The sequence below is a fragment of the Amphibalanus amphitrite genome, unplaced genomic scaffold (genome assembly GCF_019059575.1).
Source record: "Amphibalanus amphitrite isolate SeventyFive unplaced genomic scaffold, NRLGWU_Aamphi_draft 000011F_arrow, whole genome shotgun sequence".
Lineage (NCBI taxonomy): Eukaryota > Metazoa > Arthropoda > Thecostraca > Balanomorpha > Balanidae > Amphibalanus > Amphibalanus amphitrite.
This window is the reverse complement of record NW_024881507.1, coordinates 1,378,055-1,401,648: the sequence shown is the minus strand read 5'-3', so window position 1 is coordinate 1,401,648 and position 23,594 is coordinate 1,378,055. Positions and strand designations below refer to the sequence as shown.

Below are 23,594 nucleotides of genomic sequence, written 5' to 3'. Positions count from 1 at the left end.
CTTGGCTCACACGAAATAACTCACCCGGCTGACGGTTCCAGGCCGTACGATCGTACATACCTCAGTAGGTACTCACGGTTACCTCATCGCCTAGCGGCTGAATCCGTGAATCTGATCTCCGGAGTTCGACGTTCACGTGACATAATGCCATTCAGTCAGTCGGGACTGGGTCGCCAGCTCGCCGCCACTTCGGGCGCTGTCCTGTCAAAGCGGAGTCCAGTTCATTTGACGGCTTTTAGCATCACACTAATTGCTCAAACGACAGACGATTGCATTGTCTAGGATCTCTAGGAGAGTGTTATCAGTCATTATAGCCACTTCAGCCAGTGTAAAATTACTACATTCTTCTTTTACTAATTACTAATAAATTTTGATAATAGAAATTACTTATTATATTATCTTCCTGTTTGGCATTGTTGTTGGCTATTCTAATGTCCAGCACTGAGCACTCCGCGGCTATCGCACCACATCCATGAATCGCACCTTGAGAGTTGAGACCACAATGCAGCTAGGATCAGATTGCCAATTGTTGATTCTTACTTACACACGATGCGAAGTCTTCGCTCTGGCTGACATCAGTCAGGTCAGGCAGTGCGAAGCACTCACGGCAGATGAAGATACTAGTGGCGTCATCTATAAAGTTCTTATCTTGTCGCTGAGGCGTAGGGCGCTCTGGTCGCGTAGGTGATGCTTGATTGGACTATGGAAGCATTGCCGTGGACTGGTCGAAGGCTACCGATTTTACCACACTATTTTCATTTGCTATTTGTCATTCGGTGCAGATGTTTTATCAGAGAAGTTTGCTAAGTGGGTGCGCGCGATCAAACGACTGATTGGTTAGGTACCTACCTACTTGTGCGGCGGCCCTGCAGCTTGCCCATGTGCGGAAGTGCGCTGTCACGGCAGCGATTTTGTCATCTCAGGTATTATGCAAGAAATAAGCACAACCCCTTTCAATGAGCGTCAGCAAATAATGAAAGTGCCCACTGCCCATTTCACACACTAGTCCCCTCGGCTCGTGAATTGTCCTATGAAATGGCGGGAAAATGGGATAATATTGAACTAGAACTAGTGTAAAGCATAGTATGAAATGGAAGTACAATCTGGCAAAATAAACTTTACAGCGCCGCTGGGTTATCTAAACAATAATATATTCTCGTCAATTTGCAGTTATCATCACATTAAAAGCTAAAAATACCCAAAAAATAATTTATACACCGTCAAAAATTAGCGTTTATTGCCTACTGCATAGGATTATTCATTGGAAAGATGTTTCGGTTCATTATTGAAGTAAATGAGCAACAGACTTTCAGTTATCGTTATTCACAATCTGATAAAAAAATTCTTAGCTTGTTTAAGCATAATATTTATTCAATTTTTCTTTAAAAATTATTTCAAACTTTTTTGGGCAGCGCACTTCGCAGTTTATCTGGAATCAAATTATGCTAAAAACCATTTGGTAGGAAATGTTCGCCGCACGTGGGTGACGTCCATTTGCTCGTGCCGCGCCATATTGCATGGATCGGATTCGGTAGCGGCCTTAGTGCCATTTATATTTACCTGAAATCCTCGTAAAGAGGACGGTGAGGAACAATGGAGAACTCCTACGGTATAGGAGTTGAAAACAAATATTCACTATTCCTCGACGATGAGTCGGATCCTTTCGAGGCATTGGCGAATGCCAAGAAGGAGACCGAGAAGAAGGCCAAGGCTTCAGGAAAGGAGAACAAAACTGGAAAGAGCACAGGGACCAAGACAACTAAGAAGGTGGCTGTAAAAGAGAAGGTTCCTGAGAAGAGTGTCAGATCAGGTGGGTTGTACGAGATGCTAGTCATGGTGGAATCTGAAAACCGGGCGTCTGAGGCCGGAGGGCATATGAGTCACATGATAACCGACCGTTCCCATGAAATTTGCACGAAGTTTTTTATTTTTATACGATAATTAATTATAAAGTTTTGTTTTTAAGAATAAACTATTATTTTAAGTTTTCCCCTTCTCAATGCCATCTGGCCTCTACACCACACAGTGATTGTCACATGGTTTGTGCGAGAGAATTTCAAGAGCCTTGATCAAATCGCCCCAGGCGCCCTGTTTTGCTGTTGTCCCTGCAAATGCCTCGGTGAAAGCATGCAATGTAACATTGTGTTTGCAATGTGATTAATTAGTTTCAAAGTGCTATTGAATGCTCAAAGGTATCATTAGTCCATAGCAATTACCATGCTAACTCAATCTGAAAATGTTGAGGATTATCAAATGACAGATGTGACATATAAGTGCATGTATGGCCTTAACTTTTCATTTTGAATTCATTTTAAAATGGTTACACACTCTAACACCGCACTCTAACACCCATGACTAAGCAATAAATGCAAAACGTTTTTGTGTTTTATCTCTTTTAAAATGAATTCAAAAGTTAAGGCCATACCTACATGCACTTATGTCACATCAATCTGAAAAACTGCATATGTGCTGTCTCTGGCGATATAGATACAATGTAACAAAATGCAAGGTATTGGTTTATGGGAAAAGAGCACATGACACTACTTGGCGACTAGGAAACGAAGTGATTGAAGCAACAGAACAGTACACCCACCTGGGGATAATCATGGCACCAAGACTTCCTCACTTCCTCTCCCCTCCTCGCCCAGTCCGGACGTGCGCCGAATTCGCCACGCTGTGGTCCCAGTAGCAGTGTTGAACACCAAGTACTGAGAAGTATTTAGCAAGAAGTGTATTGACAGAATGATGAAGTATTGAAACTATAAAAAGGTTCACAAAATTTTGAATTTTGAGATCAGTTTATCAATATTGAAACAGTAGAGACAAATCTAAGACCAAACATAGAGGCAGATTTACTTCTGTAAACATGTCTAGTGCAAAGGCTACGCGAGCCAGGACTGGCTCCACTGCGTCACAATTGAAGCAAGATGAGAAGGAAAATCAAGAAAAGCAAGACAGTGAAGTGGGAGTGCAAAGAGGGAAGGCGCCAAAGGTAAAGCCAACGAAGTTTGTCTGCAAGGGCGGAAAAAAGGTATGTGGGGTTATTATCATGGATGGGGAGGACTCAGTGAGTTGTGACCTCTGTGAGGAATGGTATCATCCAAAGTGCCAGGGGCTAACAGTAGAGGCTTTTCTAGCTCTGACAAACTACGACTTCATTTGGCTATGTGAAAACTGCAGGCCAAACTTCATGGACACTCTGAAAATGAGCAAAAAAATTGAAGCAAAGATCGAAAAGATGGAGGGAAAAATCATGGGAGTCCTAGAGACTGTCAGTTCGGAAGTAGAGCGAAGCAAGATGGTAGAGGAAAAAATCAGCTCAGTAGAAAAGATAGTAACATCGAAGCTCAGTGACCAAAAGGTTGGGGTTGAGAAGGCTCTCAAAGAGCACAGTGAAATTGTGCAGTCAATGCCAAAGATTCAGCTAGAGCTACAAAAGAGCACGCAAGAGCTCAAAAGAATTGTAGAAAAGAAGGAAGATAAAGAAGGCAGGGAGTTGAACTTGATTATCCACAATGTACCCGAGAGTCAGGCAAAAGAGCCGTCAGAGCGGAAGAAATATGACTCAGATAGTTTCCACAACATAGTGGAAGCTCTCCTGGGTGACAATGTGCAGATGGAGATCGAAAAGGTTTACAGGTTGGGAAAGAAGAAGATCTCGGAGGATGGAGCTGCAGAACCAAGACCGAGGCTAATGCTTGTGGGCCTGAAGAAGAAGGAAGAGGTTGAAGCCCTTATGAGGAAAAGATGGGATCTGTCTAAAGTTGGCTTCAGCAACATTTATCTCTCACGAGACCAGACCCCAGAAGAAAGGGAAATACAGAGAAAACTAAGGGAAGAACTGGCAGAGAAAGGAAGAGAAACTCATCGAATCTTTCGGGGAAAGGTTGTCCCTCGGGACAGGTATTAACTCAAGTAGGAAAACAGGTCACCTATCATGCATGTATACAAATGCAAACAGTTTAAGGAATAAGCTGGGTGAGCTGAGGGTGAAAATTGACAGTGCAAAGCCTGACATTGTTGGCATAACAGAAATCTGGCAAAAAGAAGATATAGCCTTTCCAGGTTACCATGAAGCGTTCCGCAAAAACAGAAAAGGATTACAGAAAGGAGGAGGTGTGATGATCTTGGTTAAGGAGAGTTGGGAAGTCCAAGAGTGTAAGGAACTTAGTGAAACAAAGCATGGAGATGTTGAAGCTGTCTGGTGCACCATCAGATTGGGCAAGCATGATAACCTACTTGTCGGGCTAATTTACAGGTCCCCGAGTAATACCCATGAAGATAATGAAAAACTTTTGGAGACGTTGAAGGCTGTTCCTCAAGTACATGCCAAGAAAGTAATGATTCTGGGAGACTTTAACTTCGCTCACATAGATTGGGAAAATGGGACGGTGGAAGGCCCAGATGACTCTGACCAATCCCAGTTCATGAGAACCATGAATGACTTGTACTTATGTCAACATGTCAGTGGCCCTACACGCTTCAGAATGGGTCAGGTTCCATCCAGACTAGATTTAGTTTTCACAAATGACTCAAATGCAATTGATATAGTTAACACAGAAGATCCACTTGGAAAAAGTGACCACGCGGTTCTGACTTGGAACTACCAATTTTCTGATGCAGACAAGACATTTGAAACTTGTACCAAACGGAACTTTGCCAAAGCTAACTTTGAGAAAATTAAGGAGTCATTAAGAGAAGTAGACTGGGGATTTCTGGAATCTGCTGGGGTAGAAATCATGTGGAGCGGTATTAAAAATGCACTAGAGACAAGCCTGAAGGCAAATGTACCATTGCACAAAAAGAGAACCAACAGAAAGACAGCACCATGGTGGAGCAAGCAGATAATCAAGTCAATCAAACTCAAGCACAAAACATTCAAGAAATATTGTGAAACAAGATCAGAGGAGGACTATAAGAGGTATGCCACACAGAGGAATAAGACAACGACCTTGATAAGAGAGACAAGGTATAAATATGAAAGATCATTGCTAAGCAGCATCAAAGAAGACCCCAAGAAACTGCACAAGTATATTCGCATGCAGCATACAACAAGACCTGTAATACAAGCACTAAAAAGTGAAAGGGGACTTACTGAAACCGAGAAGGAAACAGCAGATGTTCTTCAAAAATACTTTACATCAGTGTTTGTAACAGAACCTGGAGATGCAATTCCACTATGTCCTGCCAGGGTGGATGCAGATAATACCATAGAAAATATTGAAGTGACTGAGATAATGGTAAAGAAAGAGCTTGAAAGACAAAATACGAACAAATCAGCCGGACCGGATGGTATCCCAAGCATTATACTTAAGAAATGTGCAGATGAGCTGGCACTACCTCTTGCCAGGCTATTCAACAAGACCCTAGAAGAAGGACGCCTCCCACAAGAATGGAAAAGAGCAAGAGTAGTGCCAATATATAAGAAGGGATCAAAAAGTGAGCCGGGAAACTACAGACCCGTAAGTCTCACCTCACAGGTGTGTAAGGTTATGGAGAAAATTGTTAAACAGGTGTTAATGCGTCACTTCGAAGAAAAAGATCTATTGTCAAATCATCAGCATGGTTTCAGGAAAGGCAAGTCATGTCAGTCAAATTTGCTGGAGGTGCTTGAAGAATGGACAAGAGGAATAGATGAAGGACTCGGGCTGGATATACTCTACTTGGATTTCCAGAAAGCATTCGATAGTGTTCCACACAGAAGACTCGCAGCCAAGTTGTACAGTTATGGAGTTCAGGGAAGTATACTCAACTGGATCAGTGACTTCCTACATGGACGAGAACAACAAGTAGTAGTGGGAAAAGGGGCTTCTGACTGGGGTCAAGTGACCAGCGGAGTCCCCCAGGGCTCAGTACTGGGCCCAATCCTGTTTCTCGTCTATGTAAATGAAATACCGAGCCTGTTGAAGAGTAAAGTAAAGATGTTTGCTGATGACATAAAGATTTACAGTACTTTACAAGACAGTCATGATCCTCTCAGGCTGCAAGAAGACCTGAATGTACTGAGTGATTGGTCAAAGGATTGGCTCTTGAAACTCAATCCTGGAAAATGCAAGATAATGCACTGTGGAACGGACAATTTAAGGACAGACTACTTTATGAAGGACGCCAATGACACCGTCGTAAAGCTTCAAGAGACCGAAATAGAGAAGGACCTTGGAGTCTTTGTCTCAAATGACTTAAAGCCAAGTAGACACTGTCAATGGGCAGCCAACAGAGGAATGACAGCCCTCCGTCTCCTGAGGAATGCGTTTGACAGGATCGATGTGAAAAATTTCAAGTCACTGTTTACCACTTATGTTCGTCCCCATCTCGAATACTGCATCCAGGCAGTGGGTCCACACACTGTCCAGGATATGAAGACTCTGGAACGGGTGCAAAGACGGGCAACCAAACTGGTAAAGGCAATTAGAAATATGTCGTATGAGGATCGCCTCCGTACATTAAAACTATCCAGTATCGAGGACAGGATACGTAGAGGTGACATGATTGAGACCTACAAGCTCCTGACTGGAAAAGTAGAAGTGAATCATGAGCAGTTCTTTGAGGTGACACATCAGGGCAGAACAAGAGGACATGAACTTAAGCTTGTAAAGAAAAGGGCAAAACATGTTTCAAGACTTAAGTTCTTCTCAAACCGAGTAGTAAACCTGTGGAACCAGCTACCCAAGGAAGTGGTTGAATCTTCAACAACCAACAGTTTCAAAAATAACTTTGATAAGCTGCGCTGGGCCACAGTTTCCTCAACCTGATCCGAAAGTCTTGTCATGATGTGAGCACCAAACAGACCTGGTCTGACACCAGCTCACGAGACTAAACCTAAACCTAACCTAAACCTAAGAGGAGTAACCAGAAAAAGAATAGAAGAAGGCATGAAAAAGGCCAGGCGAGCCATGTATGCACACTGTAGCCATGGTATGAACATAACGAGGATGAGTCCACTCACTCTGTATACAACCTGGCGAGTCTATGCAGAACCAGTGCTGACTTACAGTCTCGCTGTAACAAGATTCTCAAGAGCAGACCTAATGTATATGGAGGGAATGCTCCTACGCATGTATCGCTTGATGCAAGGACTCCCTGCTAAAGTACAGAAAGCAGTGGTGTACCTGATGATCGGAGCACTCCCATGCAGGATCATGATCATGAGAGTGGCCTTACAAGCTCTGAAACTTCTCACAGGAGCAGCAAGATACCATGAGCTAACCCGGTACGTACTGCTACACGGTGCGGTGAATGAGGAACGTCGGAGCAGCTTGGCTCGGCAATGGGAGGACATGCTAGCAGACCTAGGACTCCCAACTCTGACTCAAATGATTCATGGCTCAACTTCCCAGGAAGAAAGGAAATGGAGCAAAGCCTTGAACCATGCTATACAGCACCACACTGAGGAGGAATACCGGAAGGTAGCGTCTAGCATGAGAAGCCTACACTGGATGAAGCATCTGTTGCCACTAGCTGGACTGCTACAACCCCCTGACCAGTTTTGGCCAGCCAGCAGATACAGCGCAATAGGAAGACTGGCGACCGCCACCAGGATCAAACTACTTACTGGACATTCCTGGGTGGCGGGAGGAATAGTCAGGCGACACAAAAAGGAACAGGGCATCTGTCCTCTATGTAAAGATGGGCTTGAGACACTGGAGCACTTTCTCTATGAATGTATCGAGCTACTACAAGCAAGGGAAGAGGTACAGAAGAGAAGTGGAGCAGTTCTACCGAGAAGCCACAGCGCAGAGGAACTAATACTGGAAGCTGGCCCACAGGTCAGCTGGATGATTCATCTGCTGTACAGGATGAGAGTGCAGGCAGAAATCAGTGAAGCAGCAGGACATCCTTAAGCCCATCCTCTATGACCATCCCTCGATTCTCTGGCGCCAGTGACGTAGTGTTAAAGTGTAACTGATGAAAGGCTAAGCATTGCATCCACTGGATGGAGCCGACCACACAAGAAGAAGTTTGATAGGTGGTTTAGGACAGGTGCCAAGGCAGTTGGATAAATGTGAAAATTAAGTATGGTGAAAAAAAAAATAATTTAACCTGACCTAACTGTACCTATAGTGACCTACCACCTACCAACCTAAAACCTACAACCTACCAACTTACCAACCGTACTTCATCTACACATATACCCCCAGGTGCCTTTATGAGGTAATTTGGAGCCTATGCAATGTGTTACCAAGCTGTCTGGTGGTTAACACCTCACGTGATAGCTGGCAGGGTGCCTGTAGGTTGACCTGACTTGGCCTGACCCAACCTACTCCAAATGCATGAGAACATCATCTTTGATCTAAACTTGCAGGAAATTTGTAATCAGGACCCTCAGACTAAAAAAACAGCCTCACTTTTACAAAGCTCTAGCATGTCTAGCATGTTTAGTAAGCTGGATCAGAAGAAGGTTGAGCGGGTGCAACGAAGAGCTACTCGCCTGGTACAAACTGTCCGACACCTGTCGTATCCAGAGAGGTTGCGCGCGCTGAAGCTCCCTTCGCTATACTACAGACGTCAACGGGGTGATATGATAGCCGTCTATCAGATTCTGCATGGTGGCATGGCGGTCCCCACCGAGAAGCTGCTCACCAGATCAACTTCAGGAAGAACAAGAGGCCATGAGTGGAAACTAGCGAAACCGCGGGCCACGACGTTCATCCGAAGACACTCTTTTAGTACGCGTGTTATTAACCCATGGAATGCTCTCCCGCAAGCGGTCGTATCAGCTACGTCAGTCAACCAATTCAAGACCAGGCTGGATGCCCACTGGGCTGACATCATGCAAAGCCTTCCCACCTGAACCCGATCTTACCCAACCTGAGGCTGACTGTCGATAAGCACTGGGAGCTCGCTGAGACCGGGCCCCACAGGCCAAATTGGCCTCCCACAACCCGTATACCGTAAGGTAAGGTAAGGTATGTCCTAATTCTCTTGGCCTGGGTCATTGACATCACCTAGAAGGTCAACAGAAGGCCAAGGACATTAAAATTGGGCATCATCAGCTTCCTGTAGGGGCATTCCACGATAGATCGACCAAGGCCTAACACCCGACCATTTTTGATTTTGATGAAATCTTGTCTATAGGGTTCTCTTATGCCCTGAAGTCAATGGTGACAACGCCAGGCCCCTACGGTCTGCGGTTTAGGAGATATAGCCCCGGGCATTTTGACGAGGTCACTCTGCAGAGTGATTTTTGAGGTGCTATATCTCCTAAAGTAATGAAGGAAATGCATTAAACCTGTACATCGTTGCGATGGCGGTGAAATGGGCAATTAATTGGCCATCTCGGATTTTCAAAAAAATGATTTTGATTTTTAGCTGTGACGTCATCAATTTTTAAACTTTCTGGCTACCCCCCTAGTACATTAAAATTTGCCATTATTTTTGCTCAGAAATAAAGTTCCGTCAATTTCCTTTCGACTGTGAAAAAACAAAAATGGTAATCTTTCTACAAATATTTTATTTTATTCTTTGAAAATCGCACTACAAACTCTGATTTACAGAATCGGGTTATTAAGCAATATAAGACACATCTGCGAGGACCAGTTGCTTCCAAAAAGAGGTTATCTGGGTTTCGGCATATAATATTCTTCTCTTTAACTTCACTTTTGATAACAAAAAAAAAAGAACTTTAATATTACTTGCACACCTGTGACTGTATCATCTCTTAGAGTTCACGAACTCTCAACGGATGAGGGTCGTGTCGTGAGCATGCATGCTCGGACGAAACGTTCCAAGTAAAAAGTGTGTTTGTGTGGCCGTGATCTCGTTCCTGTCTTGGTGCTTTGCCGTCTGTTATTGCAACTGCAATAGAAATGCACTCCGTTGTTTATGGCTTTCATTGCATCCAGCGTTGAAAATGATGATTCGCTGATGAAATACCTAGTCACATTACACCACCTTTTGCCTTCCTGAAACTTCCAATTATTTTGTTCGTTTATAATTAGTCGGTTCGTAAATATGCTTTGCAAATCGACTGTCGGTTGGTCATTTGAGCTACGTTGATAAACAAGGCAGCTGTGGCAGCTCAAAAGTATGTATAATTTTGCCATTATATTGACTCCTGTGCAAGTAATATTAAAGTTCTTTTTTTTTTGTTATCAAAAGTGAAGTTAACCCGCGCCCTGCTGGGGGGGGGGGTGTTTGAACACCCCCCTTGTGGTTTTTCGCGAATATCTCAAAAACGGCGGCGCGGAGCGCCGCCGTTTTTGGTACACCTTATCATACATCAATTCTACACATGTTGTAAAAATTTCAGACCAAGGTCATTCAAGGTCAGGTCACCAGGTCACTTGAAGTGACCTCACCTCATAAAAAGTTTCGATGTCTGTCATAGCTACACCGAGTGACCGATTGCTTTGAAACTTTCAGCGATTGCTAAGAGCAATAGCATGTACAAAATGTATATCTCAGAATTTTGATATCGATGACCTAAGGTCAGGTCAATTTTGCGACCTCCCCATTATAAGTTAATGGGAGAAAACTGAAATGCGCCTCTTTTGGACGAAAGACATTATAAACACTCCCAAATACTGAATTACAAGTGGTTTAGACACACTGAACATGAAAATGGTGTCCGTGACCCCTGTTTATGCCCTGAGGTCATCTTAGGTCACGAATGGTATCTAACAGTTTTTCGCAAATAACTTTTGATAGAGGCATGCTAGAGCGATGAAAACGCCTTAGATGTGTTCAGCTCGACGATACGGATCGACTGATATGCAACATGACCCTTTCCGGTCAGGTCATGACCTTGACCTGAGGTCAAATTTTCAAGTTGACCTTTCAAGGTCAAGTTATAGTTCATTCGATGCGTCTTGACGAGAGGAACACGATGCCGGTAAAAGTAAGCTCGTACAAGGCTTGGGTCAAAAGTTATTGCAGAAAACTGTTTCCGAAAAAATCGGTTATTTTTGCAGTTTTTGCCCCCTGCAGGCAAAACCGTTCACGTTAGGTCAAATCTGAGAAAATTACTCAGAAAGGGCGTTAATAGGGCTATCGAATGCGCTTTTCCGCGGCGCTGTAGCTCTATTGGTTCCCGAGTTATGCGTTGGCTTCTTGGAAATTGTCGACATTCGACCTGGAAATCGGCGAAATTTTGCCTTCAATGACCTCTGGTGACCTGACCTTTGACCTGACCAAAAAATTGACCGAAGTGATTTCCTCATTATTTTTGACGCTCTTTCGAACGCCGCCTTCCGCGTATCGCTACGTGGCCCAGGAGCCGAGTTAGAAGGGGGGGCGGTGTTCAAACACCCCCCCCCCCAGCAGGGCGTGGAAATCCAGGACCCCCAGCCGGGCGCGGGTTAAAGAGAAGAATATTATATGCCGAAACCCAGATAACCTCTTTTTGGAAGTAACTGGTCCTCGCAGATGTGTCTTATATTGCTTAATAACCCGATTCTGTAAATCAGAGTTTGTAGTGCGATTTTCAAAAAATAAAATAAAATATTTGTAGAAAGATTACCATTTTTGTTTTTTCCCAGTCGAAAGGAAATTGACGGAACTTTATTTCTGAGCAAAAATAATGGCAAATTTTAATGTACTAGGGGGGTAGCCAGAAAGTTTAAAAATTGATGACGTCACAGCTAAAAATCAAAATCATTTTTTTTTAAAAATCCGAGATGGCCAATTAATTGCCCATTTCACCGCCATCGCAACGATGTACAGGTTTAATGCATTTCCTTCATTACTTTAGGAGATATAGCACCTAAAAAATCACTCTGCAGAGTGACCTCGTCAAAATGCCCGGGGCTATATCTCCTAAACCGCTGACCGTAGGGGTCTGGCGTTGTCACCATTGACTTCAGGGCATAAGAGAACCCTGTAGACAATATTTCATCAAAATCAAAAATGGTCGGGTGTAAATCTGATAAAATTTTGGTCGATCTATCGTGGAATGCCCCTGTAGCCCTTTGCAACATACTCGTTTTTGCCCCAAAGCTGTATAGCTCAACCAGAGGCCAAACAGCTGGGGATGAGAACAGGCAACAGACCCCCCCCCCCCCCCCATATGCTAGATGCCGTAAAAGAACAGTGTGGGCGAGGGTATTAGTATGAGGGATAACAGAGTATGAGTCATATGCCTGAGCTATATTGGAAACAAAACTATTTCAGTACCAGAAATAAGATGTCGTTCAGACAACAAATGAGGAATTACAATTATGTGCACAGCACTTGCACAAGTGAAAAGTGAGATCCTGATAGACTTGAAGGTCACCCATCTAGTCAGTCCATAACAGCATGCCTACATTGAGTGCATCCATCCCAGTGCGTCTTAACATGGAGGAGAGGCCATGCACATGCACAACTTTGAGTGCAGCCATTTCAGCTGCTATTGAGATGTAGGGTCATCTGCACGGCGCTCATGGGTGAGGCTCCAGCTGACTTTGCGGGTCACCCCTGTTATTTGTCTGTAACGCGGCACCAGCGGAAGCACATCGCCCGGTTGGCGCTCGCAGATAGGCTAAGCTTCATCGCAATATGCCTAGTCATTAAAGAAAAATCCTCGCATGTGTTGACATGCGAATTGAATGTGCTTGTCTATAGGTATGGTCTTTGTTTTGCATGCTAATTAGGCACATATGTATAATTTACATGTGCTTGTCTCGCCATCGCGTCACTGGCCATCGATTTGACATGAGATTTGTTGACGATGTCCTTTTGCGGTTGAATGCCTATTACAATTAGGCGTGCGTTCGGCATCCGGAAAATCAGGAAGAAATATCCGGTATCAGCGAGCATTATCGGGGATCACGTTCGGTATCGCGATAACAAAAAATTCTCCCCGATAATTATTCCTCCTTGGGGAGAATCTGTGGACCTGGGGCGGCTGGATTTCTTCCGTGTTTGAGGTGGGATGTATTTTTGATAGTGGTGATCAAATGTTTTTTTTTTTACTTTTGATTTTTAAAGATCAATTGTAAAATGTGATAACGTATTATGTGTGATGCAATATCGCAAATAAGCATAGGCGGCGGAACGGGGAGGGCACCGGGGCACCGTGCCGGAGGGCACCGGGGCACCGTGCCCCCTTTGATTTTGGCATTTTAACATTAGCCCTATGGGCGTTGCATGGAAAGAATGGGACCAAAAGTCGGCAGTGCCCCCACCCCCGCCAGTGTGGCCAAATTGGTTTAGCGTTAGGGGGAGGATGTATAAAAAAGTCGTACGAGGATGTCACTATTTAAAAAAAAACTCGTCTTCAACTTCAATTTAGGTGCAGTTTTTACAGATAATGTGGAAAAACTATACCTGACGTCAAGTTCTGGTGGAAAGTACAAAAAAAAACTCTGAATATTGTCATTAAAGATTAAAAAAAAAATTGCAAGCGCGACAGCACGAGTTTGACTGTGCGAATCGCCCATTGGAACATTTTTAGTCTTTATTCCTACACTACATAGGTATGCATGCTTTCACGACAAAAACGTCGTGATGATGTAATTTTAAAATTTCTGAGGATGTCATTATACTTTTCATTGGGGGGTGACTTTCCCCGCAACATCACCAATTTGGCCACACTGACCCCCGCCTTAATTGAAGGTGTTCCGCCGCTACTGCAAATAAGTAAGGGTGTTTGCAAGCTCGAAAACCAAAAGTAAGTCACATTACTGTGACCGTCCATGGGGCTGACATCCGTGATGCCGAACGCTCAAGTGGAGGATATTATCCCGTGGATGATTCTTCCCTAAACGAGGCATACCGAACGCAGGTTGTCACCAAAAATTTTCCGACCGAGAATATCCAAAGGATAACGTTTTCCGGATGCCGAACGCACGCTACAACGCCCTTTAACTCAAGTATCATTATCGCTGCTCCACAACTTGGGCGTTGGCTAGGCGTTTAACCCTCGCCCGGCGAGGGGGGGTTGATGCACCTCCCTAAGGTTTTTAGCAAATAACGTAAAAACGGCGGCGCGTAGCGAATTTGGCATACCCTCTGGGGCAACATTTTTGCACCTTCCCTGAAAATTGCACCTTCCCAGTCTTTTCAGGTCAGGTCACCAGGTCACAAAAACCGGTACAAGGTCAGGGGAAAATTGGACTAGCTTAGCGGCAACTGAATTCCAGAGTTCACTTAAATTGGTAACAAAGTATATCATTCGATGTGCACGGACGTCCTGAGTTCACTGGTGCTTTTATTTTTTGCTCTATCTTTACTAGGTAAAAAGTTATAAGCGAAAAACTTTTGACATGTTCTAGCAAAATTTTTGCACTCATACCCCCCAAAACCCCCCTAAATATTGGCGTAGAATTACCAAACTTTCACAGGGGCGAGATCTTCAATGGACACACCTACCCTGTAAATTTGGCGTTTCTAAGTGCCATAGGAGCCAATCGCGAGGGGGGGTCGTACCAACCCCCCTCGCCGTCCTTGTTATGGAAAAGGCCCTCGCCTGGCGAGGGTTAAGCAGCGAGTATGACCCAATTTAACCATATGAGCGTAGCACAGTGCGTCACGTTTTAGACAGTTGTGTATTTATTGGACGCGTCATTTTTAAAGGGCGCGTCTGCCGTCGTGTTTGCATGAGCTGTATCTTGGCGAGGCTCGGAAGGACAGCGATAGTTTGACGCCTCTATTTGTTTTTGTTCCAATTTTATTGTGTGATTCGTGTAAACCAAAATTGAATTTCGTATTGTAATTTGTTAATTGTTTCATTTATTCATAGTAGGCTAGCAACACTTCTGACTATTAAGGCGTTGCTCATCGATTCATGACACGGTTGTCGGTTACAACCGAAAGGGCATGCAATTGGTTCCGTATCTTTAAACACAAGTCGTTCAGTTGAGTCGTTCAGTGCTTTGGATGGCCGTCATTCACCCAGAGTTTATTGAACCCTTGTCGGGTTTAACCTCTGTGCAGTTTGCTCATAGGAGCGTGACTCATGGTATCTTTGCTATTCCTTTGGCTCTCCCCATCTGCAATGGGAGAGCACCCTGCCTATCTCGGTAGCGTGCGGTAATCTTCTGGTCGGTATATGTGCAGACATGAACGCCAGGCGCCAGCTGACATGAACGAGGGTATTGCCACCGGATAACAGCCCTGATAGCTGGCGGTGCTGGTTTAGACTGTGTTGCCGTCGGGCCGTGCTGTGTTTTGTTGTGGCACTGAAGGCGTATCGCCTCCTGGGCTCCCACCAGCCGTGACTCGCGGAACTGCACGGCTTCCTGACCGGGTCCGGGGCGGCGGCAGCGGGGCCGCTACCCGATACGGCCGGCGCGGCCGGGCGGCGCCTCCCGACAGCTATTTATACCCCGCCGACACGGCCGGAGCTCTCCACGTGCCCGCCATGCCGCCGGCGGACCCGGCGTCTCTCCCCCTCCCCTCCCCCGCCTCCCGGGGCGCCGCCAGCTGTGGGTGCGCTCGCGGCACAGTCTGCAGCGGCGGCTCACAGCTGGCCGGGGCGGTAATACCCGCCCGCTGACTGGGTCGGGTACCGCGTAACGACTAACGAGCATTACATCACACTACGGAGTACGGACTATCTGGGTCTTGAAACACGAAACACACGATGCAAATCGCATTACATTTGACATTCATTGCTGCACTAGCTGTACGTAAACACTTAGCAATTCTTGCGTGGTGCTAATAATCTTGCTGGCCGGCCAAATGACCTGCCTGACACCCGAAGTGTGGTGCGATACAATCTGACGCGATGGTTCTGTACCGTTTGCAGCAGAGAGCGCGCCGGCCTCGGGCCGTGGTGGTGCCGCCAGGGGCCGCGGCGGCGGCTTCGGAGCCCCGGCCGAGAACCGCGAGGAACGCAACAATCGCAGAAACTATGACGACCGCCCCAGCTACAACAGGTGGGTATGGGAGGGTGCGCCTGTGGAACGGAGAAAGGGTCGTGGGGACGAGTATTTGTTATATCATCGGGGTTCTGGGGGTTTTGTCATTACCATAACATGTCGCGATAATACAAGCGTTTGGCCATGTTTCTATCAAAAGGTACGGCAGCGAAGTTGACTAACTTTCACTTCATGAATGCTCAGTTTTGCATAGTCTGATGGTTCAATCGTGTATGTATCGAGTGCATCAGTTCCGTCTTGATCGTATGCGGAGCGTTTGCTCCGGACTACCCGTGTGAATGTGCTGTCCTTCACTGACCGGAGGGCACCACCTACTGAGGCTGTCCTCTCCTGACTGGAGAAGGCAGTCTAATTGGATGTCCTGCCCTCTCCCCTGACCGGAGCTGTTCCACCCTGCAGGGAAGGCGGCGCGCCGCGGTTCGGCCACCCGGCGGACGGCGCCGAGCGCGGTCGGGGTCGGGGGCGCGGCGGATTCGGAGGTCGCGGTCGCGGCCGGGGACGCGGCGGCGGCTCCGACTTCCGCGGCAAGCGCGAGTTCGACCGGCAATCGGGCTCGGACCGCAGGTGATGCACCCCCTGCCCCGCCGCATGACCTGCCGCCTGCCCGCCCAGCATGGCCCCTCACCGCTGCCACGCTCTGCACCCTGCATCCCACTCTTACGAGCGCTCACCGTCCGCTGCGAGTCCCTGTAGGCACCGGGCTACCGGCTTATCTGCGTTTACACCACCCACATACAGACGTGTTCGGCTGAATGTCCTCACAAACACGCTGGTGTACTCTGGCTGTCTGTTTGCCTGGATAAAATGTTTCGGCTTAGCCATCTGATAGCCGTGTTTGTTCAGGAGAAGCAGCGCTGCAGCTCTTCAGTGTTTAGTTAACGTTACATCGTAGCAAAGTTCATGGCCAGATAAGTCGAATTGTTTGCATTTACTATTTGTTGTTTGCGCAATAGCTGCCGAATGAGTCACTCCGTGCTTAATTTACTCCTACCCCACAAGCGCTGAGTGGGCCCCTTTCACCCGTACCCGCGCCTGTATATCCGCGACTGGGTGTGGTGTGTACCGTCACCAAGGTTTATGCCCGACTACCGCCGCCGTCTGTACTGTACTACCGTAACCGTCCATCCTCCGCCACCGTCTATTGGGTGCTGTACGCGCCCCTGCGTCTGCCTCCCCCGCGACTGACTGTTAACCGGCCGCTGTCTGTGCTGTAATACTGTATTACTACTGTGGTCTCCCCCGTCTGTGCCCCTTCGCGACTGACTGTACCGGCCGCCGTCTATGCTGTATTACTACTGTGGTCTCCCCCGTCTGTGCCCCTCCGCGACTGACTGTGCCGGCGGCCGTCTGCTCTCAGCAGCGGGGTGAAGGCGGTCGACAAGCGCGACGGCAGCGGCCGTGGCAACTGGGGCACCGTCGAGGACGAGATCGCCGCCTCGCTGGAGCCGACCAGCCTGGACGAGTCTGCCACGGAGGCGGAGCCGGCTGCCGAGCCGGCGCCGGCCGAGGAGGGCGAGCAGGCGCCGGCCGAGCCCGAGGGACCGCAGGAGCTCACCCTGGACGAGTGGAAGAAGCAGCAGGAGCCGCGCTCCAAGCCGCAGTTCAACCTGCGCCGCGCCGGCGAGGGCGAGAACGCCTCCCAGTGGAAGAACACGTTCGAGCTGAAGAAGAAGCGCGACGATGACGAGGAGAGCGATGAGGAAGAGGAGGAGGACTCGGTGAGCGGGAGGGGGCAGAGCGAGGGAGGAAGCGCGAGGCAGAGTTGGGAGGACGGTGATAGTTGGCACTGCTTAATGCTGATATCCTTATTCCTAACTCATGGGTTTGCAGACCGAGTGGAATATTATTGCGTTGTGTTTTCAGTGTGGACGGTAGTTGGATGGACGAGTTACTGTCTGTGAGTGCGATTGGAATAGGGTTGCTGTTTTCCGTATTCGCTGGGATCGCTATTTATTGTGTGTGACTCAACCCCTTACCGCTTACTTCCTCCCACCCCCGACTGTATCTCTACTCCCTCCCAACCCTAACCGCTAACTTCCTCCCAACCCTAACCCCACTCTCCCCCGATACTGACCGCTCTCTCCCCCCGACAGGACGAAGAGGAGCACGACGTGCGCCACGGACGCCCCAAGCGTATCGTCGAGGACATCCAGTTCACGTTCTCTGACAGCCGGCGCGGCGGCGGCCGCGGCCGGGGACGCGGCGGCGAGGACGGCGGGTTCCGCGGCGGGTACCGGGGCCGGGGCCGCGGCGAGGAGGGCGGCTATCGCGGCCGGGGCCGCGGCGGCGGAGAGGAGGGCTCTCGTGGCGGCTACCGCGGCCGCGGCCGTGGCGGCGCCGAGGGAGAAGAGGGTGGCTACCGCGGCGGCTACCGTGGCGGCGAGGAGGGTGGTTACCGCGGCGGTTACCGCGGAGGCGAGGAGGGAGGCTACCGCGGTGGCGGCGGCTACCGCGGAGGCGAAGACGGCGGCTACCGCGGCGGCGGGTACCGCGGCTCGCGCGGCGGCGCCCCGCGCCAGCAGCACGCCCCGAAGGTTGACGACGAGAAGGACTTCCCGTCGCTGGGCTAGAGAGCCGGCACTGGCCGGCAGAGCGGGCGGCCGGACCGCGCCAGGCACGAGCAGCCGCCGGCCGGCCGCCCGCCGACAGCAGAGGTCTGTCGATCCGGAGCTACTCCGGAGCTATGTCAATAGCGTGACTGAGACTGGTGGAGAGGTAGATGGTATTTGGCTGGACGCGACCGCCGCGGCGGCGCGGACGGACAATGACGGAGCAGTGCTGCCAGCGGGAGCGGGGGGGTGCACGGGCCGGCCTCGCAGTGGGCGCGCTCAGTTCAGGCGAGGGCCCGTCTCACCCTCGCAGTCTCGGCGGCTACCAACCAGGCTGTGGCTGTACCGAAAGCAGTCGCCGCTCAGCGCGCGCGGTCGGGCCGCCGGGCCGGTCCCAGCCTCACCGGGTCGCGCTCGGTCGCCCGGCCGGCGCCCCTTTCAGGACGTGACTCGCTCGACCGCGGGGCGCGATTGCCTCGTGTCGGTGGTGCGTGCGCGACTCGGCTGAGCTCGGATGGTCGGCGACTGACCGGCCGGGGCGCCGGGCGCTGCGTGCACGGCGCCCCTCGGCCGGGACGGTCGCCGAACGTGCCCGCTGATCGGCACACCGAGTCGGCCGGGTCTCGCTGCCTCCTCCGAAATTGGAAATTAATCACGAGACGGATCATTGTCATCTATTCGCTTGTTTGTTTTGTATGTATTTAATGACGGTGGGAGTAACGTCAAGCCAATTTTGTATTGTGTAACATCAATCGTACAATACAGTTTCAAATGGTGAGGCAAACATTCTTTGCGCTTGGGCGATTACCGCTTTGAGGCGGTGGTGGTGGATATTACACCGAAACATTTTAAAGCATTGAATGTTTCCTGATCCCTTACCGGTAGTCAGACTCAGTATATTACGAGACAAGGGACGTTCAAACTTCAAACACATGTATTGCGCAAAACATTTCAGTTCATTCGTATAGCGGCTGATGGTTTTTACAGTTGTGCGAGGTGTTCGTACATTTTACATCTTCATGCAATGAAGCTCAATACGACTAATGGTTTGGTGTGCCGGCGCTGCGCAATTTCTCAGACTTTCAGGTGCGCCATCCTCGCTCGCAGATGGCCGTCTGTGAGGTGGTTGTCGGTGGCAGCTATCTCATGTTCGACCTTGTCCCTCAGCTTGTGCCACTTGTCGGCCGAGTGCTGGGGCCGCGCCGACCGCCGCTGGTTCCGGGTCGCCTGCTGCGAGATGCACTGGTTGACGGTCTCGACCAGCTGCTCCTGAGAGACGTCGGCGGCCAGTTTGGCCCTGGCGCGGCCCCAGGCCGAGACGGCCCGCTTCAGTCGGTCGTGCACGGCGCGCAGCAGCTCCGGCCGCCCGATGGGCCGCACCAGTTTGAAGACGGCGCCCGGCTGCCGGCGCACCACCAGGTAGTAGACGGCGCGGGGCGTCAGCACCTGGGCCCAGTTTCACCAAGTGGGGTAATTTCGGCATGGGGTAGATTTCCATTCTGCCCCATGGGGTAAAATCCAGTTTCACCAGCTCAAACTACCCCCATGGGGTAGTTTCGGCGTCTCTTGTGAATGTTTGCTAAGCAAGCAGCATCAGCAAAACAACGGAACGTTTTGATTGGTCGAGAATTTCATTTCACGACGGCGTGAAATGAAGAACACATTTGATTTGGCTTCTTGTATTTGTCTACCAATCACCTTGGTAACGATGGCACAATGGCACCTCAGTTTCCAAGATTCACAACTTTATTGAGAAAGGAATGGCAATGCACAACCGCGAATCTTGATGGATAGGTTACAGAACAATGGCATGTTTTATTATCGAATAGTATCGAATGTTTTAAAATTAATTAGTGTTTTAGTAAATTTGATGTTTATATTAGATGTTTAAATTATTTATAGTCACCGTGGTTTAAATTAGATGATTTAGATTAGATTAGATGTTTACCTAGTGTTTTATAATTAGAATGTTTCAGTAAATTAGTGCATGTTTTACTAGTATCGAATACACCTTGCTTGGTATTTTTGGCGACTTTTAACTACGAATCTTTTGCACCAGATGCTTTTATTTCTAATGTGCATTACAAAATACATACAGTACCTACAGATGCACGGCCCATTTAACGCAACTTTATTGAGATATGCACAACAGCGACAAAAATAAAAAAATAGATATGGAAAGTATCGAATCCACTTGGCCTGGTATTTTTAACAACTGCTTATTACGCATTACTTGCACCATTTGCTTTTTATTTCTAATGAGAATTACCTAGGTATGCACGACATTCTCTTGCTGATTTAGGTACGGCATTTTTATTTTTATTTCAGTTGTTAGCGTCTTGACATTTGCTGGATATTTGCACATTGACCGTAAGGCATATAGATACCTCGAATGATAATTTGAATAGATCACACAAGTTGAAGTACTATGATCATTTCAACAAGACACATCGTCAGCATGTAGATAACCACCGTGAAGAATGTGCATTTTTATTGTTTATATTTCAAGGCTTCCTCATCCGGTATTCAAGGTCACTGTTGAAGGAAAACCTTTAATAGTTAAAAAAGTAAAAATCCTGGCATTCAGCTATCGGCGACATCTATAATGCTTCTTTTGGGTGTTGCAATGCAGATCACAAGCATAGGTGGTGCAGGCTACATGCAGTAAAATATTTGGATGAAACTTGAAGTATCTATGCTATGAATAATGCATACTCAAACATGACAGGTGATTGGACTTCAATAAAATATGTTCTTATTACTATTTTACTGTCAATTGTTGCTCACAATTCGTATCATATTCACAGATTACCCCACGAATGTCAGCCGTAATTTTGGTCGGATATTTGGGGTAGAATTGCCGGCAAACAGCTGATTGATTGGCTTGTTCAGATGCTCACGGACCGTGAGCATCTGTTTGCATGGCAAATTTGGGGTAAAATAAAAACTACCCCATGGGGTAGTTTGGAAGTGGCCAATCAGAACCTACCCCATTTGGTGAAACTGGTTTGGGGTAGTTTCGCCGAAACTACCCCAAACAGAGCTTGGTGAAACTGGGCCCTGGAGCGTGTTCACCCGCGGCGGCAGAGCCCAGAGCAGGCGCGGCCCGCCGGTCTCGTCACAGAGGTCGAGCGCTCCCTCGAGGGGGCCGCCGCCGAGCACATCGCCCACCCGCTGCCGCAGCCAATCGAGCAGCATGGCGGCGTAACAGTCGGCGTTGGCAATCACCTCAAACTCGCCGATCTTGACTCGGACGAACGTCATCGCAGGGAGACGACTAGCCAACCCACAAGTAGCGAGGTAAGACGGCAGCTTAATTAAGCTTAGAATTAAATTATGATTTACAATTCCTTCTCTGTCTCAATTTTCATAAAGTTGGCTCAGATCGACTTGGTTTTCGGTCGTTTGATGATTTTTTTTTTCGATCGATCGTCTTGAATGCGAGCACTCATGTATCCGCTTTTGCCGTTATCGTGCGGCTTTGCTTATGCATTGATTTATGACGTGTCATCACGCTGCTTGCAACTTGTGGGATCTTTGATTTGTAAAGGTATGGCTTTAATGCATTTATTGTACCAGAAAAAAATTATTCTTTAAAGGGACTATCCCACCTTTAACATGGGGTTTGAGTTGAGATAGCCAAGTTTGCGGCGAGGTTCAGAAACCAATATCTATCTAGGTTGCAACCCCCGCGGCCTCTTGGTGTTGAAGAAATTCGTTCCCTTCATTTGAAAATGGGCCTTGTACAAGGCCCTATCTTCAACAGTGGAGCGACCGTTAGTGTGACGTCACCTCGTTTAGTCATTCTGATTTAAATGGGTTTGTTCGTTGAAAAATCGCTGAAAACTTGGTCTGAACTTTGTTGTAGTGCCTACAGAGTAAAAAGAATCAGCTTTATGACAGTATTGTGGCCTGGGGAAGGAGGTAATTTTGGGCTGTGACGTCACATATTTGAAAGTTTGTGTTTGGAATATGGGAAGCCTAAGATGTTTAATGAAAAATAAATGCCAGAACCGTGTTCCTGGTCATCCAATCTATAAAGTCGGGCACAATTTAACTGGTTTTAACAACATTTTAGAAGGTGGGATAGTCCATTTAACGAAGGATTCTGCCGGTAGGGCTTTTTAAATCGGGACGCATTGGAAAAAATCACAAAACATGCCTACAGGAAATGTATTGCGTTGTGCCATCACACAGAGTTGAACATCTAGGAAATGACGTGAATCAATTGATTTTCCCATACTCTATAACTACAACAATCCAGCAGTAACCCCAGAGCCTATGGACCATTTGCAGGCCCTGCGCCGTCGCCATGCCCAGCTGACGGTGCCTGGTCTCAGTTCTGCCCCAATCAGCACTCACTCTACGAAACTCGGGCCTTGGAACCGGGACGAATCCGTTCTGACTCAGAGCCAGAGCGGAGGTTGACGTCAAACGAGAGCAGCCCTGCTCCTCGTCTTTTCATGCATGGCTGGAACGTGAGTCTTGACGCCAAGCGGCGATATCTGAAATAGCTGCGGGATGCTCGCTTGCAATAAGTTGACATGCTGCGGTATTGCGTAGAAAATGAAGTAAGTCAGTAAAAAGGTTTGATTTTGACCACCTAAACAAGAAGCTTCCTGACGGTGATGCCGCGAGACGTATTAAAATTTTACAGTTGTTAACTTGCCAAGCAACAAGATTATCTCACATTACAAACCAACCGATGGGAAACGCTGGGCATTTTGGGTATCTTGGGTGTAAACTCGGGTGGCTAATCGTAGGATCTATTCTAACTAACAGGAGGTTAAAGTGCTAGGTACTAGAAAATAAAATTGGGCGATTGACGTTTTTCGCAAATGTCACCAAGGTAATCGTGTCAAAATCACGGAAGCATTACGAGTTACGACTTACGAACGTGTAGTTGTACTTTCTTGTAAGATTTTCATGCGAAAACGAAGCCTTCCCCAATAACGAACGAATCGAACCAACACGTCGACGTGACCAAATCCGAAAATGACCTACATCATTATAAAGGTGGGCGACGACCGTTCCATCTTCGCCAACGCCGACTGCAACGCCCAGGTGCTGCTGGACTGGCTGCGGGACCGCATGGCGACCCTTCTGCCCCCGATGGCTGCCGAGCTGGACCTCTGCGACGAGAGCGGCAACGTGCGTCTGCTGTACGAGCTGCCGGCCTCCACGAGCGCGCTCTGCACGCTGCAGTTCCGCGGCGTCTACTACCCCATCGTGCGCCAGACCACCG

At 48.0% G+C, this 23,594-nt stretch overlaps 2 protein-coding genes and 1 long non-coding RNA gene across 4 annotated transcripts; 1 reads left to right on the top strand and 2 right to left on the bottom strand.

The window, feature by feature from the left end:
• Window positions 1–1,463: 1,463 nt before the first annotated feature.
• LOC122382210 (TATA-binding protein-associated factor 2N-like) lies at window positions 1,464–19,133 on the top strand. Of its 2 annotated transcripts, none has more exons than XM_043367265.1 (5): window positions 1,464–1,810; window positions 15,668–15,797; window positions 16,200–16,364; window positions 17,161–17,518; window positions 17,894–19,133. In XM_043367265.1, exons 1-5 carry the CDS (start codon window positions 1,594–1,596, stop codon window positions 18,368–18,370), a joined length of 1,347 nt encoding a protein of 448 aa, XP_043223200.1. In that variant the 5' UTR covers window positions 1,464–1,593; the 3' UTR covers window positions 18,371–19,133. The 2 variants fall into 2 exon arrangements, with proteins under 2 accessions (XP_043223200.1, XP_043223192.1); XM_043367257.1 differs by having other exon boundaries at window positions 17,158–17,518.
• A 242-nt stretch (window positions 19,134–19,375) lies between these two features.
• Window positions 19,376–21,776, bottom strand: LOC122382220. The gene is made up of 2 exons (XM_043367279.1): window positions 21,410–21,776; window positions 19,376–19,795 (listed from the first exon to the last, which is right to left on the bottom strand). The coding sequence occupies exons 1-2, from the start codon at window positions 21,611–21,613 to the stop codon at window positions 19,424–19,426; spliced, it is 576 nt and encodes a 191-aa protein (XP_043223214.1). The 5' UTR covers window positions 21,614–21,776; the 3' UTR covers window positions 19,376–19,423.
• Window positions 20,062–21,399, bottom strand: LOC122382225. The gene is made up of 2 exons (XR_006256641.1): window positions 21,162–21,399; window positions 20,062–20,884 (listed from the first exon to the last, which is right to left on the bottom strand). It is a non-coding gene; the product is annotated as an uncharacterized LOC122382225 (long non-coding RNA).
• Window positions 21,777–23,594: the final 1,818 nt, after the last annotated feature.